The sequence below is a fragment of the Canis aureus genome, chromosome 19 (assembly GCF_053574225.1).
Source record: "Canis aureus isolate CA01 chromosome 19, VMU_Caureus_v.1.0, whole genome shotgun sequence".
NCBI classification, from domain to species: domain Eukaryota; kingdom Metazoa; phylum Chordata; class Mammalia; order Carnivora; family Canidae; genus Canis; species Canis aureus.
Genome location: NC_135629.1, coordinates 15,570,253 through 15,586,350, shown reverse-complemented (window position 1 = coordinate 15,586,350; position 16,098 = coordinate 15,570,253). Strand labels below are relative to the sequence as shown.

The 16,098-nt window shown below is 36.1% G+C and overlaps 1 protein-coding gene and 1 long non-coding RNA gene across 19 annotated transcripts in view; one reads left to right on the top strand and one right to left on the bottom strand.

The window, feature by feature from the left end:
- CNTN4 (contactin 4) overlaps positions 1–16,098 on the top strand; it is a 927,650-nt gene that overhangs the window by 742,184 nt on the left and 169,368 nt on the right. For all 13 annotated transcript variants that reach the window (XM_077858022.1, XM_077858031.1, XM_077858030.1 and 10 more), the window contains one exon: positions 4,624–4,821. In XM_077858022.1, the coding sequence (XP_077714148.1) occupies positions 4,624–4,821 (198 nt within the window). The remainder of the gene's footprint in view (positions 1–4,623; positions 4,822–16,098) is intronic.
- LOC144289691 (uncharacterized) overlaps positions 1–16,098 on the bottom strand; it is a 172,076-nt gene that overhangs the window by 31,986 nt on the left and 123,992 nt on the right. The window lies entirely within an intron of this gene.

Genomic DNA, 16,098 nt, shown 5'->3' with positions numbered 1-16,098 from the left:
CAACATCACAAGGAAGTGTAGGACGGTGTATCGCCAGCCCAGTAAAAGATCCAAATTCACATTTTGAAACATAGTTCCTCCTGAATTCATACTTTTGTACCATTGTAAAGTCAAAACATCAAAAGTTGGGACCACCTATTATTTACTTTGCCAGTTTTTATTTTTTTTATTTATTTATGATAGTCACAGAGAGAGAGAGGCAGAGACACAGGCAGAGGGAGAAGCAGGCTCCATGCACCGGGAGCCCGATGTGGGATTTGATCCCAGGTCTCCAGGATTGCGCCCTGGGCCAAAGGCAGGCGCCAAACTGCTGCGCCACCCAGGGATCCCATACTTTGCCAGTTTTTAACTCTCCAACCTTACCCTTTCTAGGCTTCAGCTTTTTCATATCTTTAAAATAAAGAAAAAGACAAGTGATCTGTTGGATAATTTTTAGCTTTATTACCCATTTTACCTGCATTGATGTCTCCAGTATCATTACATCATATTTCTTATGCTACCTCCTCATTGTCCTGGACAAATAAAAATACGTTACTTACAGGTAGTAACATTTGCTATAAAGAAAAATAAGTTGATACATTTTATAGAGATGTCCTCATTTCAAGGGACTCAGCATTTAGCTCAATATGATCTCAGCAGTGTACCAGTCAAGACTTTTTGAATGACCTTTGCATTTTGGGACTCAACAGTATTTACAAAAATCACATGTTCAACTGGTATTAGGTATGATCTTTAGCATAATCCATTTTAGACAGTTTCTGGCAACTGTGGTTTGTTCCTTTTTCTACACCATGAGAAATGGATATAATGTTATTATTACATTTTGGAAGCTTATTAAAATTTTGATTCACCATTTTGTTGCTTTCTTTTGTTTAGAGTCACTTAACAATCCTCCCCACACTGAAGTAAAAGAGTTGATAATATTTATATAGTAATTAATGTTTCTTGAGTGGAAGTCATTGCCGTTTGTCCAGGGTTTCCCAAACTAGGTTTTGTGACCTATTAATAGATGTTTTAGAAAAATCGTATATGTGTAGTGGGGATTATTGGGGTGGGAGAAGACTTTATGATCAAGTAAGTTTGTGTGCTTAAACATGCTGTGAAGAATTTGAGGAATCTTGGGAGGTTAAAAATCTCTTGCAAGTCCAAAAGGATAAATTTAAAAATCTGTTAAACTTTTTTAATCTAGGGCTTCTCAAAGTAATTCGATCATGTAACTCTTTTAAATTTGGGATAGGTGAGAGGGAGACAACTTCTATTAACAAAAAAATTAATATTCCAAGGACCAGAGTTTAAGAAATGCTGTGGTATATGCTCACAGTTGCTTGTGTCTTCTGCTAAAGCACTAAGTCACTTACTGTCACAAGCAGTGAAACCAAAATAATTAACTAATTTTTTTAATAAATTTATTTTTTATTGGTGTTCAATTTACCAACGTACAGGATAACACCCAGTGCTCATCCTATCGAGTGCCCACCTCAGTGCCCGCCACCCATTCACCCCCACACCGCCACCCTCCTCCCCTTCCACCACCCCTAGTTCGTTTCCCAGGGTTCGGAGTCTTCCATGTTGTGTCTCCCTTTCTGATATTTCCCACTTATTTTTTCCTCCTTTCCCCTTTATTCCCTTTCACTATTTTTTATATTCCCCAAATGAATGAGACCATATAATGTTTGATCCCTGGGTGGCTCAGCGGTTTAGTGTCTGCCTTTGGCCCAGGGCGCGATCCTGAAGTCCCCGGATCGAGTCCCACATCGGGCTCCCGGCATGGAGCCTGCTTCTCCCTCCTCCTGTGTCTCTGCCTCTCTCTCTCTGTCTATCATAAATAAATAAATAAATAAATAAATAAATAAATAAATAAATAAATAAATAAATAAATAAATAAATAAATCCTTAAAAAAAACTAATTTTTAAAGAGCCAAACAACATGTTAATTGGGTATGTTTTGTTATTTTTACTTTTTTGTTATTTTTACTTTTAAAATGATTAACTTTTAATGATTCAGATGTGCTTATGAATCAGAGTGCTTTCACATAAGAATCCTCACTACTGAGACTCAACTACAGGAAACAAACTGAATGTTACTGGAGGGGAGGGAGGGTGGGAGGATGGGGTAAACAGGTGATGGGCATTGAAGAGGGCACATGATGTAATGAGCACCTGGTGTTATATACAACTGATGAATCACTGAACTCTACCTCTAAAACTAATAATGTACTATATGTTAATTAATTTAATTTAAATTAAATTAAATTTATAAAAAGAATCCTCACAACCCACCTGCATCACATTTAATATTATTCTTGCTTGATGGGTTAAAGGTTGAGACTGAGAATGTTTAAATGAATTCCCTTATGTAATACAGGTTTGAATTTTAGTCTTTTTTTTTTTAACTTCAATTAAAAAAATAACCAAGTAAGTGTCTTTCTTTCTTTTTTTTTTTTTTTTTTTTTTTTCTGATATCCATGGTCCATACAACTTTCTAGTTGCCTTGTCCCACAGGATTCAGAGGTTGCTATCACTGGCCACTAGTAACAATCTTGAAAAATGTCTTAGAAAAAGAAAATAGGTCATGTATTTGGTTACAACTCTGCTTGGAGAGATGTGGGTTGATTAATATTGTGCTGGTAAATTACTTTCTAACTTCTACATTGTGATTTTGGAGATGCTAATTTATACTTAAAACTCTCCTATAGCTAGTTAGGGGATAGACAGAGTTCTCCTCATATGTACACTCATATTTCATATGAGAAAATAGAGATGCTCAGAGATTACTTGGTTCGCCCAAAACTCACATACCATACTGACTAAATAGTACACTGTACTGTGCTGTTTGCTATGTTGTTTGTTAAAATATCCTGTTCCTTTTTTTTTTTTTTATGGAAAAACTACCATACCAATTGAGCTTCCTCATGACCTATTATAGGGACTTTCCTCCCCCAGATTTTAGTTTCTTGAGGAAGTGACTAGCTTGCTGGGAAGCACTTGCTTATTTATACTGAGTATCCTCTTGACATCAGCATGGGGTTACTTACAATTACAGGCACATGTGTAAATAAAATGATTAACTGTTCTCATATAAACATAATTATATCTCTCTAAAATACTACATGTGGAAATGTTATAATCCAGTGATTTAGGGAAAGCAAAGCATTCCTTTGTATGTAAATAGTGGATTATTAAACCAGAATAGGTTTCCAGTTGTACATTTGGTTATTGTGGTCAATTACGCTTAGGACTCATCTAAGTATTAAACAACAGAAGTGCCTTTTACAACAATTAGTGTTCTCTATAAAAAGCTGACATATTTCTGCCATTTCCAAGGACATCACATACCTTTGAACTTTTGCCAAGGAGTCTATTAAAAGAGAGACATTAAGAATTCAGCTAACTAGTTCTAAAACCAGAGTCTTCTTTTGCATCTAATTGTTCCCCCCTCCCCCACCAAAGTAATTTCTGAAGATGAAATGGGCATATTATCTATTCAGTGCCAGTGACTAGTATATCACTTTTCCAGCTTTGGACAAATCTAAAGATCACACTTTAAAGAGAGGAATCATGGAATGCCTGGAGATAAAGTTTGATTTCCTTGGAGCACAATAGTTTACTGCAGCAAATCATTTAAACTCACTGTCATTAAGGATTCTTCTTTGAAATTAAAAGCATGGGATCACATGTTAATTCACAAAACATTTACCTAATTCTTAAGAAAACTTATAAGTTGGAAACATACATTTTCAGATATGGCTACCTGTTGTACTTATCCCACTGGCACTCTGCAATGAATAAGTATCTGCAAAAAAGTTGCTCTTGGACTGCTATTTCATCTTCTCTTATGAATATGATAAATTTTTCAGCCAACATTTTTAAATACACATTTACATTTGAGACCAGCCAACCAGTCAGTGTGTGCTTAGCAAGTATTTGCTGCAATATTAAACCACCATCTCACTCAAATAATGGAAAAATAGTTCAACCTCACCAGGTAAAAAAAGAGTAAGAATTAGCATTGATAATGTGAGGCATTGGGAGAAGACTAAATTGAGACTCAGGAATTATTCTGTCCTTAAAGTAGGGCTACGAGTTTGGATAGTTACTTTGTTGCTCTGTGCCAAAGTTTCTCAGTTAATGGAAAACTATAAAATGCATTGAAAACCACAAAGTGCAATGCAAGTATGTGGCACTGTGATGCACTATAATGATTATTATCTATAAAATGAAAGAAGTGATCTAAGTAGTTTTCAGGGTGGCTTCCAGCCTTACTATATCAAAATTATAGACTCCCTGGGTCTGTAATTTGAGCATTAGCTCAGTAAGTACTGTATGGTGCTTGGCACATGCTTAGTAAACTATAAATGCTCATTCCCTTGACTTAAAGAGGTTGGACTTCTTTTAATCAAGTATCAGAGTAACTTTTAGTTCTCTGGAAAATAAACCCTTATTGACTGACAGTACGAGTACAGGTAAAATGCTTAAGGAATTGTGATTACTTCTTATTTATATTTGGCAGGCTAAAAAAATCATTGGTCAACAGTATGAGTTTCTAACTTGACCATTTCTTTCATGTATATAGTATGTTCCAATGACGAAGACTATTTCTAATGATGATTCCTTTCCTTGCAGAGCTGAGCTATGCCTGGATCTTCAATGAATACCCTTCTTACCAGGATAATCGCCGGTTCGTTTCTCAAGAGACTGGGAATCTATATATTGCCAAAGTAGAAAAGTCTGATGTTGGAAATTACACCTGCGTGGTTACAAATACAGTGACAAACCATAAGGTCCTGGGGCCACCCACACCACTAATACTGAGAAATGATGGTGAGTTTCCTAAGGGATTTTGTTAATTCTGTTTTTGTGATCCCATATTGTATATGGAAAATTATATTATTGGCACACAAACTCTGTCTAAATTAAATTTAAGAAAAGTTTAATGCTTTTTACATTTGGTACCTATATTTTCTCCATTTGTGCAAGAAATAAACCCATGAATCCATTTTGGAAAACTAATTAGAAGTTTAATTGCTAATCTCAACAGGAATGGAATGTGGATTTAGGTACGTATAAATAACAAAGGAATCTATTTCTTATTCTTTTTCACTTGAAATATGTACATAGGCAGAATGAAGTAGAAGGTTGAACAACTAACTCATTAATCAGTTCTATGTAATTTAGTATTCAGTGTCCAGAAAGAAGTTTTAAATTATCCAAATAATTTCTGGATTGATGATACTAATGACACAGCTCACACTGCAGGGAAATAGAGGAACATCAAGGCTTATTTGAGAAATACATTTTAATTTCCAACAATTTTATAAAAATATTTCAAGAAAATTATGAATTTCACCTTAATTATCTAGATGGATGACATAACAGTGTATGGTAATTCACTATGTGCTATTCAAAGACAATCCTACTGAATTGTATACCAAACTCTAGTACCACTATGCCTTTTACCCACAGTATATGTATTCTGTTCCCTCTTCTTGAAATGTTTTTCCATCTCTGAGTCTCAGCCTTTCATTTGGTTAACTTATTATTATTGGTTATTGGCCCTTTCCTTTTCTTCAAGTATATCATTTTCTTTAGGAAGTCATCTCTGTCTGAACCCCTCTCCACCCTACTGCGTCAGGTACCTTCTCTACAAAGTCCAATAAAGCCTATTACTCTACTCCCAAGAACTCTTCATTCCGTATCACAGTTACCAGTATATTTTCCTGTCTATCTAACTATAAACCTACTGTTTAGAAGCACATGCAGTGCCTTGGTCACCAGTATACCTCCAGCACTTAGTGCAATAACTAGAACATAGATGATTCTTAATAAATATTTATTGAGTAAAAGAAAACAAAGGCATAATTAAGTCTTTAAGTGTGTATTCCTTCTAAATCCCTTTCCCATCAAGTACATATTACAACCTTCCATTGTGAACAGGAATTACTACACTTTTTGTACACGTGAGGAAACTGTCAAACAAGAATGCTAATAACAAACATTCATTAGAAGCTTACTATTTCCTAGGTGCTCAGAATTTTACCAGGATTATTTCATTCAAACCTCAAGCGACTGTATGAGGAATATCCTCTTTTATTTTTTATACATGAATGAACTGGAGCTCACACATGTCAAATAACAAATCCCAAAGCCACATAGCTAGCTAAAAACTCATGACTCCAAGATTCACACTTGGCTCCCATGTCCTATTGATTCTAGAGCCTAATATCTTAACTTCTCACTCACTATGTTTCATTTCATTACACTATACCACCTTTTACCTTAATTTATACAAGAAAAACATGGCAAATTCAAGCCTAGAACTCATATTTCTCTCCATATATGTTCTTCTTCCCCTCTGTACTGAAGGGACTTAGTACCCAAGTGGGGATGTGAATCTGAACCTCCCAGAACAGGATATTTGCAGACAAATCATCTCTGCAAAGAGGGTCTGGGCATCTTTATAACATAAACCATGCTATGGAATTTTTTAGCAAATACCATATATTTCAGTCATTTATTTATTTATACATTTAACATGTATCTATTTAGCACTTACTGTGTGACAGATGCTACTCTGAGTGCCAGTGAGCAAGAACAATAGGGCCCTGTCTCATTGTACTGTATTCTCTAGGAGAACACTGATAAAGATAAACATAAACAAACAAACAAAAAACAGTTATTTTAGATAGTAATAAATAAGCCATATGATGAAATAGAAGCTCTGTGGAGTGGAATATCCACTTTAGGCAAGATTGTCTTGGAAAGCCTTTCTGAGGAGGTGACATATGAGCTGAGACCTGAATGATAAGAAGTCAGCCCTATGATAATCAGAGGGAGGAGCAGTGCAGCTGCATTAACATCACATGCAGAGGCCCCAGGGCCTGAAAAAAAACAGCATGTTCAGGAAGAAAAGAGAATGTGAACTTGGTTGGAGCACAGTGATCAGGGTAAAGGATGTTTTGAGTTGAGGTTAAAAAGGAATCAGCAGCCAGATCATGTAGACCATGGGGAAGAGATTGGATTTTATCTCAAGTACAATGAGAAGCCTTTAGAGGATTTTATTCAAGAGAATGGTGTATGTTTTTCTCAAAGTTTGCTTAGTTACTGTGTAGGTCTTTAAATAAGTGAGAGTGGACACTGGATGTCCAACCGAAAGATTATTGCAATAATTCAGTTGGGAAGTGACGGCAGCTTGAAGTAGGGAGTAGCAGAGGAGAATAGAGAAGTGGATGGCTGGAGGATACAGTTTGCAGGTAAAGCTGCCAGGACTTGATGATGCACTGGAAGTAGGAGGTGTTGGAAGAAAATGCCAGGGATGACACATAGGTTTCTGGTGTCACAGCTGGGTTTATGGGAATGCCATTTACTGAAATGGTTTTACTGAACAGGTTTACAAGGAAAAATCTAGAGTATTATTTTAGTCATTGTTTGTAAAGCCAAAAGCATGACTTCCCTCTTGGCAATAGAAAGAATAATTTGTTTTGTGATTCTTGTCTGATCTCTCTATCATAATACTCATCTGATATTTTGACATGCGCTTATCAGCTTGCCTTCTTCTCCCACCTTGCTGAAACCCTGATCAAGCACAGGTCATTGGTTCATCCAACTTTGTTCTAGGGACCAGCACAGTGCTTGCCAGATGACAAATGTTAATGTAATATGTTGAAATAAGGGTACCTAGGTAGGTTGAACCTGACCCTTTGACTCAGGTCATGATCCCAGGGTCCTGGGATCGAGCCCACATCTGGCTCCTTGCTCAGTGGGGAGTCTGCTTTTCCCTCTCCCTACTGCCTCTCCCGTCTGCGTGTGCTTATGCTCTTTCTCAAATGAATAAATTTAAAAATCTTTAAAAATGTTGTAATAAGCTGAATTAAATAAAACTGAACATTTTATCAGTTTAAGGAGAAAAATAGGTGAAGGACCACTTTTTTCAAAAGTTCTTGATACTATCTCTCTAGACCTAAGGATGAAGAGCCTTTTGCAAAAGATGTGCTCCACTGGCATTTTGTACAGACTTATTTAAAAATAAATCCCTCTGACTGCTGCTTATAATGCACTTATGCCAAAATGTCTGTTCAGTGGTAGTATTATCCATTCAGGTGTGTCAAGTCACAAATGTAATGAAATATTGATGATCTGCTAAGACAGCCCAGGAGACATATTGCACACAGTTGCCAGAAGAAACAAAAATTCAGGAACATAAGAACTCCAGAATCATCACGGCAGTTCAAGTTGCCAGCAACTTTGCCTTTTGCTTGGCTTTTAGATATATCTTGACTTGTCTAGTATATCTTCATCAAGATGACAAATGTTTTTGACTAGAATATTTTATCACAAAATTAGCAGAATAAAGATATCATTCTTCAGCAATTAATGCCCATTCATTCTTAATTTCCATGAGAGTTGCATGGTGAAAATTCATACTATGTCTTTCCCACTTAGGCTAGAGTACATAAAATGGATACTTGAACTATATTATTAAGCACAAAATAGGTTACTTAATTAGCTCTTGTCTGGAGGTAAGAGAAAAGGAGAAATATAAATCAAGAAGAGATTGCAAAATAAAGATGACATTCTTGTTAAAGTCTATTCTACAAGAATAAAATCAATAAAATTATCATTCTGCATGATCTTGTATTTAGCGACTGTATATTAGACTAATAAATGCAAGGTTGTATAGAATTTGTACAATCATTTTGTTAATTGAAGCTCTCTCAAAATTTCACATATCCCTTCTGCCTCTGAAATATGAATAAGCAAGACATCAGAGTCTATTGCCTGAAGTGAACTAATTACCATGGCTGGTCATTTTCCCTGCAAAGTGCAGATGTAGTTTAAAGAACTAAATGTCCTCAATATTCAGGTTATTCCCTTGGAGTTTCAGCTAAGCAGTTCTGGACTGTGATTCATTATTTCCAGCCCAAAAGGCTACAGTGAGTCATAAAGAGTGAACAGTGAACATTGACTCAAGTCCTGATAGATATCAAATGTGATGTGTCCCGTGTTTATCCCAATGACCCTATTTACCCCTTGCCCCCAGCTCACCACAGTTTAGCAAGACTTTGGTACTTTATGTTCCCTTCCCACTCCCACGCTCTTCACATGGCTCACCCCTTCTTATATCTCAAATCGTTAGTGGAATGTAGGGCAGGATGGTTTGAGGTAAACCCTGAGACTCTGGAACCAGATTCCCAGGGTGGAATCCAGTTTTACCACTTATTAGCTGTGTGACTTTGGACATCACTTGAACCTCATTTCATTCCATTTTCTCATCAGTCAAGTGAGGATGACAGTACCTAGCTCAGAGGCTTATCTTTTGCGTTAAGTTAAAAAAGTGCTTTGATGAGTGACAAAATAAAATGCAGTGTCAGTAACCTCCTTACCTAGATATACTCAGCATACTCTATTTTTAAAAACAGATTACATAGTGTATAGATAATATTATCCTTGTTTTATAAAATATATGTGGATGATGACAGAGAAAGCTGGAAACACTACTCTCCAAAATGCTAACAGTGTTAAACTTTGAAGTGTTTAACTTGCAGTGGTAAAATGTTCTTTTTTCTTCTATTTGCTTTGTTGTATTTTCTCATTTTTCTACATTGATTAGAAATATTTTGAGTTTTTAGGAAAACATTTGGTAAAGGTGGTAAAGGGTTATTTACAGATGGTTGGCACTTAGAAATCGTCCAACTTTATATCTTTATTCTTTGGGAAAGAAGAGAATTGAAGATCAGGGGAGTAAGATGAGGAAGCATCAGGATCAATTTCCCAGTGCTCTGTCACCATGCTACTTAAATGAGTTTCACAAAAGCTGTTTGGGACCCTACATTAATAGATTTACCTTGTTTCTTTCCCACTAGGATTTTTTACATTTTTTGTATTGATAGTTCTCCTAAACAACTTTATGTTGCCATGTAGTATTTACCTCTAGGAAGTATAAAATTGAGTTATTAGGCTAATGTGAGAAAATTTTTTATGTCAGAGTTTATCTAGATATTTTAAATTTTGCTTTGGAAAGAAAATATAATTTGTCATGTGGAAAGTGCACCTGTTGCTTAGGTACCATGAAGAAAAAAAGATTTAATTGAGAAAAGTGTATCATAATTATTTTTATGACAGGTACTAAAGTAGTCTCAGGATCAATATTGGCCAACTGCTGGTTATTAATGATGATGAGTTTGTTCTATTATGAGCTTCCTACACAGATCTCAAAGAGTTGTCCCAAATTTCTATAAACAAAAGTAATAGAGCATTAAGTCCAAGAGAAATCATAGATTTAGATGATAGTTATAATGGCCATTTCTTCTGTCTTTTTCTGTCTTTAATCACTATCCCTGATGTCCTCTAAAGTGGCTAAAGAAGAGAAGAATTAGCAGAGATTAGTACAGTCTTGGCAAAATGAGGTCATGTCCATGAGGATGTTTATGTACATTATATACGCAGGTACATAATTGAGCAAGAGTTATTATTTAACCTTTGCCTTTTTCTCTGCTTTCCTTGAGGCTGGCTGGGGATTGATTTGGCAGTTGTTTTGCTTATTAGAACTAAGACAAATTTTGAGCAGTTTACAGCCAGTGTCTGTCGATGGCTTTATGCTTTTGTATAGTGTGTGTTAAATATTATTGAATATTATCCCTAATTAGAATTCTAGAGGGCAGCCCTGGTGGCTCAGCAGTTTAGTGCCACCTTCAGCCCAGGATGGGATCCTGGAGACTGGGGATCGAGTCCCATGTCGGGCTCCTGCATGGAGTGGAGCCTGCTTCTCCCTCTGCCTGTGTCTCTGCCTCTCTCTCTCTCTCTCTATGTCTCTCATGCATAAATAAATAAAATCTTAAAAAAAAAAAAAGAATTCTAAATAGAAGAGATACTAAGGAAGAGAGGGAAAGGGCTTTATCCTATGTTACAGTTCCAAAAGTTCTTTCTCTTTCTCCCCTTCTCTTATATATACATTTACAAACATATAGGTTATGTTGTGCAAATATACATATGCTTTATACACTAGATATATTGTTTTTGGAAATTAAAATGTAAACTTCACTTTTCTGAGTATTATACTTCCATTTAAAGTTATTTAAAATTTAAAAATTATGTTCATATATAACCAGAATAATTGGTGATATTTTTCTAAGTTCTCACCCATTTTTCTTGGCCTAATTTTATATAGCCATAAAAATGCTGAGTATGGTCGGCACTGAAGTATTTAGCATTCTCACCTGAAGTCAGGTTTAACCCAGTGGACAAGAGACAGCCTTAGCTTCCTGCAGCTTCAGAGCAAGAAGGACAGAAACAGATGGGCTGGACATAGGGTTGAGAATGTGCCTGACTGGTACCAACCAGCTTTCTCTCTTTTGGTGTGGCCTCACCTGGAATGCAGTGAAATGGGGACAGGGCTAAAAGTCAAGAAGAAAAGAAGTCATGAAATCTGGGCTGTGGTCCCAGATCTGCCACTAATTCACATAACAAAAATCATACCATTTCTTTGGTTCTTCATTTTCTTAGCTATTAAAATGAGTGATTTGTATATCATATCCACGTTTAAATGTAGTTCTCCTCTAGGATTCTAGTCACAACTTTTCTACGTTACCTTACTCAAATCTTCATATTCACACAGGCCAAGGAATATCAGATGTTAATCAACGGATGCTATTCATTGGATCAGATTTCTTCCCAATGCTAAAAACTAATCCTAGCACGAAACTAGGTGTACTCACTCTTTCTGATCAAAAAGGGGCATTTGTGAGCCTTCACCTCTGTGACTATTAGTGGCTTAGAAGACGCATTTCCCTTAAAGTTCCAAATTTAAGACTAAAAAATGGAAAGGATAAAACTAGAATATTATAGGGTATTCTATTATATTGATGCAGCATAATGTATTTTCCATTATGATATGTCATCAGTTTGTTGTAAACTTTTCTAATATTGCCCCAAGCTGGATTAGAACCTCAAGTGAGCATTAACAACCACTGTGTGTCTTCATAAACAAAGCAGCTTTATTTGTTGGCTGCTTAATTAACCTCAGGGGATTGGATCAAAAACCCATTCATTAAGAAGATCTTTTTTTGATTGTAAACTTGATCTACAACCTTTTACTGATGTCCTAGCATTTAAATTAGCAAAATGACACTTCTACCTGGTGATGGGTAGAAATAAGTTCTTCACTTAGACATGTTTTTATGTTACTTAAGATCTAGAGTTTATACCAAAACACTTTGCTTTATTTTACTCTCACTTCTAATTGCAACTTTTGTGTGGCTTTGTCACAGCAATCATCTCTTGTTTTTAATTCTCTAACAACATCACAGTTGAGGATCTGTGGGCGTAAAACATGTTTTATGAGGAGAATATCTAAATGACTAAAGGATGTGAGATATTTTGCTAAACTGCCATTGCTAATCTGATTTAATAGTGTCTTAATGGCTCTGGATATTTTGAAGGCTTGACAAGCTTAGAAACTTGGCAGTCAGCTTTAGACCTCTAGCACAGTCATTCCATTTCAGGTCCATGGGGGCCAAAGGTCTTGGATGGTCATTTAGCTAGTCAGTTAGGAAACATCTGTTAAGTACCCGTTGTGTGTGGTACACTGAAATAAAAAGATGTGATCTCAGCCCCTGGAAACCTACTGTCTTAGAGATTCCAAATTAATGAAAGGTCTAAAGTTTCATTCTTATTAGAATCACTGAATTGAGTTGCAGAAAACACATGTACAGACAGAGGGATTAGACATGAATAAGGGATGTGGAGGTGTTTAGCCTAAAATTGAGATGACATGGGGAATTCATTGGATTATGCATTTAACCAACAAATATTGAGTACCTGTTGTATACTTGTCACCAGGAAAGCAGAAGTCTTTCTGTGTATCACAGCTGACAGTCCAGCTGAGAAGCCTAACTGCCTGAGGCAGGAGTGGGGCCATATTGGAGGAGAGTGAGGAAGTAAAAGCAGGTTCATTTAAGTCTCTTTTGTAATAAGAGCCAACAAGGAGCAGTGAAGGGTGCAGTGCCTTGGGTGGGAGGAAATCTGGCCTGATGCTGGGGAACAGCCCAAGCTTCCATCATGAGTTGAGGAAGGAAAAAAATACCAGGCAATGTGTACCTTGTTTGTTTAAAGCAGGAGTTGGCACACTTCCTCCTGCAGGCCAGTTCTGCCTGTGATCTGTTTTTGTTCAAAAAAAAAAAAAAAAAAAGTTTAACATTTTATCCATAGAAATGTTGGGTATTCTTAGTTAATTCCTAAATTCTCTGTAATTTTTGTTTCTATTGCAAATGGTTTCTTATTTTTAATCACATTCTCTAGTTAGTTATTGCTGATGTACAGAAATGCTATTTTTTTGTGTGAGTCGACATTTGGCAAGCTTGCTGAATTCTCTTGTTAGCTCTAATAGTTTGTCGATTCTATCAACTCTCTGAAACTTTGCTATTTTTCTCGTTTCTTCTAAGCCAGGGGTCAGCCAAGTAGGGCTCATGGGCCATACTGCCAACTACTGTTTTTGTAAATAAAATTTTATTGGAACATAGCCATGTCCTTTTGTTTACATATTGTCTGTGAATGCTTTCCAGCTATATAATGGCAGAGTTAAGTTGTAGCAGAGACTGTATAGCTCACAAAACCTAAATAAAACCTTGGTTCTCTGTCACTTTATAGTAAAACTTTGCCAATCCCTGACAACATGATAACATCTTTAAATATATGAAGACTATCCATCAAAAGACTTGGTTTTTTTTTTTTTGTTTTTTTTGTTTTTTTTGTGGTTCCAAAGACTTGAACTAGGACCAACATGTACAAATTAGAGGGAGAGAAAGTATATTGTTCAAGATAATATGAAGACCTTTTTAGTAGGCTGAATATAAAAGTACTTAATCACAGGAAGATGACAGCTGGCTTTCTTTCATCCAAAAGAAGATGACCTTATAATTAATTGTCCAAACTGGAAACTTAGCAAGTTACATAAGGATATCGGGTAAACCAGGACTATTTTAGTCAAGCATGGATGCATTCACTCTACCTTTATATAGGAGATAGCGTTCTGAAATGACTAAAGTTATCTCTGCACTTTAATTATTGAGAAGGAAGGAAGGAATTCAGATTTGAAGTTAAAACATGTTTATTTTCACATCCCACAGATTTCTGAGGATACCCTAAAACCCTAAATTTAAGGTTGTATAGCCTTCAGCTTCCTTACTCCTCTCTAGCACTGGCAGCAGCGGCAGGGAAGGGGGGCTGTTGTTTGGATTGTTGTGGCCTCAAACTCAATGGAAATTCACCTATTGGAGGGTGTCTTATGGTAGAAGGGGACCTCGGATGGTATCCTAGACCTCACAATGTCTCCTTCAAACCAGAGGAAAACAAGTCTTTTTTTAAAAGAGCAAATTGTAAATTCAGCCAAAGGGATGTGTAGGACTGAGGTATTCCAAATATTTTTAGCTTAATGAACTACACATCATATGACTTCATCCACAAGAAAATCATCTGGGAACTTTTCATAAGATGATTTTTGCCATTTTTTTAGTAGAAAATCCCACTCTGTGGAAGTGGGTAAAAGTGCCTTCTGTGGCTTAATTTAGCAAGCACAGGTTCCAGCTGAGGCAGGTGTTGGCAAAATGTTATGGCACTCAACTCTGCAAAGTGGCCTCTTTCTGCCAACACAGCACTCTGCAAATTGTAGTTAAACAAGCATGGTGTGTGACTGATTTCTCTTTCGTATTCTATAATTTGCCAGTTATTTTGTTAAATTCTATGTTCTTAATAGACATCATTGTCACCTTAATGATTTTTTTAGGTTTTTAAAGGGGAACAGTCATTGCCACAAGGTCATATACAGGGCTCAGGCTCTTGATGGGCATTGCAACCAGTAGGATTCCATTTCTAATACTCTTCCAGTGACTAGCCCACAGGAGAGTCTAGTATTACTATGTTGTACTCTTTGCTTTGGGCTTAACATGTCATGGTTACTACAGAAATTCTTGAAATATACTCCCTGGGCCAGAAGCTTCAACATCACTTGGGAAATAGTTAGAAATGCACATTCTCAGGCTCTATCTCAACTTCCTAAATCAGAAACTTAAGCCCTCCAAGGTGATTTTAAGTTTGAGAACCACTGGTTTAGAAAAAAATACCCTAGGAATTTCTAGCCACATCTTCCTCAGAAAGTCAGCTCTTTCAGTTATTCAGTGAACACTCATTGCCTGCATATGCCATGTTACCATGAAAGGCATTATAAAAGGGTGGCCTACAGGTGTCATGAAGATAATAATCAGATGTGGTTATCCACATTGTGCTAGGCATAGTACATGTCTTATGGTTGATATTACATAAACACTTACTCAATTACTCCATCAGAATATAAATATAGAGCTAAGCCCTTGACTCCTGAGGACTCTAATGTGTAGAATTTCAAGTACTTAACTTTCACTATTTGTTATGGTGGGTCTCTCATTTTAGAATGGAAAATATGGACATGCATTTTTATGAATTAAGACTTTTTTCTTTATTTTTAAAATTATAGGTATAAATGTCTGTAAAATTAAAAGCAAAAGCTGTCTCTGTAGACAAATTGTATCATAAATTAATGATATCATGCAAGAGAAAGGGAATATTACTGAGATGATGTATCCTGGTTGATTTTGACTATATGATATGCACTCCTTATTTTTACCTGCCTTGGTTGTGTGGACACAGCTAGGTCTTTATATCTTCTCACCTTTTAAATAGTTTGAAGATAGAAAACGAGTCTGGAGCAATTCCATCAGCAGCCTTTCTCTTTCTGCCTAATCATTCTGTAAATCACCAGAGCAGCTGTAGACCAATTAAGTTCAAAAGTGTACAGGTGGCCAGAGAAAGGACTTGAAAAATGTACCTTGTTTTAAGAATACATTTGTACTCTTTTGTTCCATAAAAAAATAAAAACGGCAACAGCTTTTTAAATTTAATATAGAAAGTAAAGGCCAAAATAGTTAAAATGAAGTAAATAGTCAAATAAAAAATATATCTTCTGCCAGATGTCACCAAATTAAATGAAACAATTTGCAAGTGCCCCCCCCCCAAATGTATGTCATAATATAGTTACAGAAAATTGCTTTCTTTATTTTTTATGACTTTAAG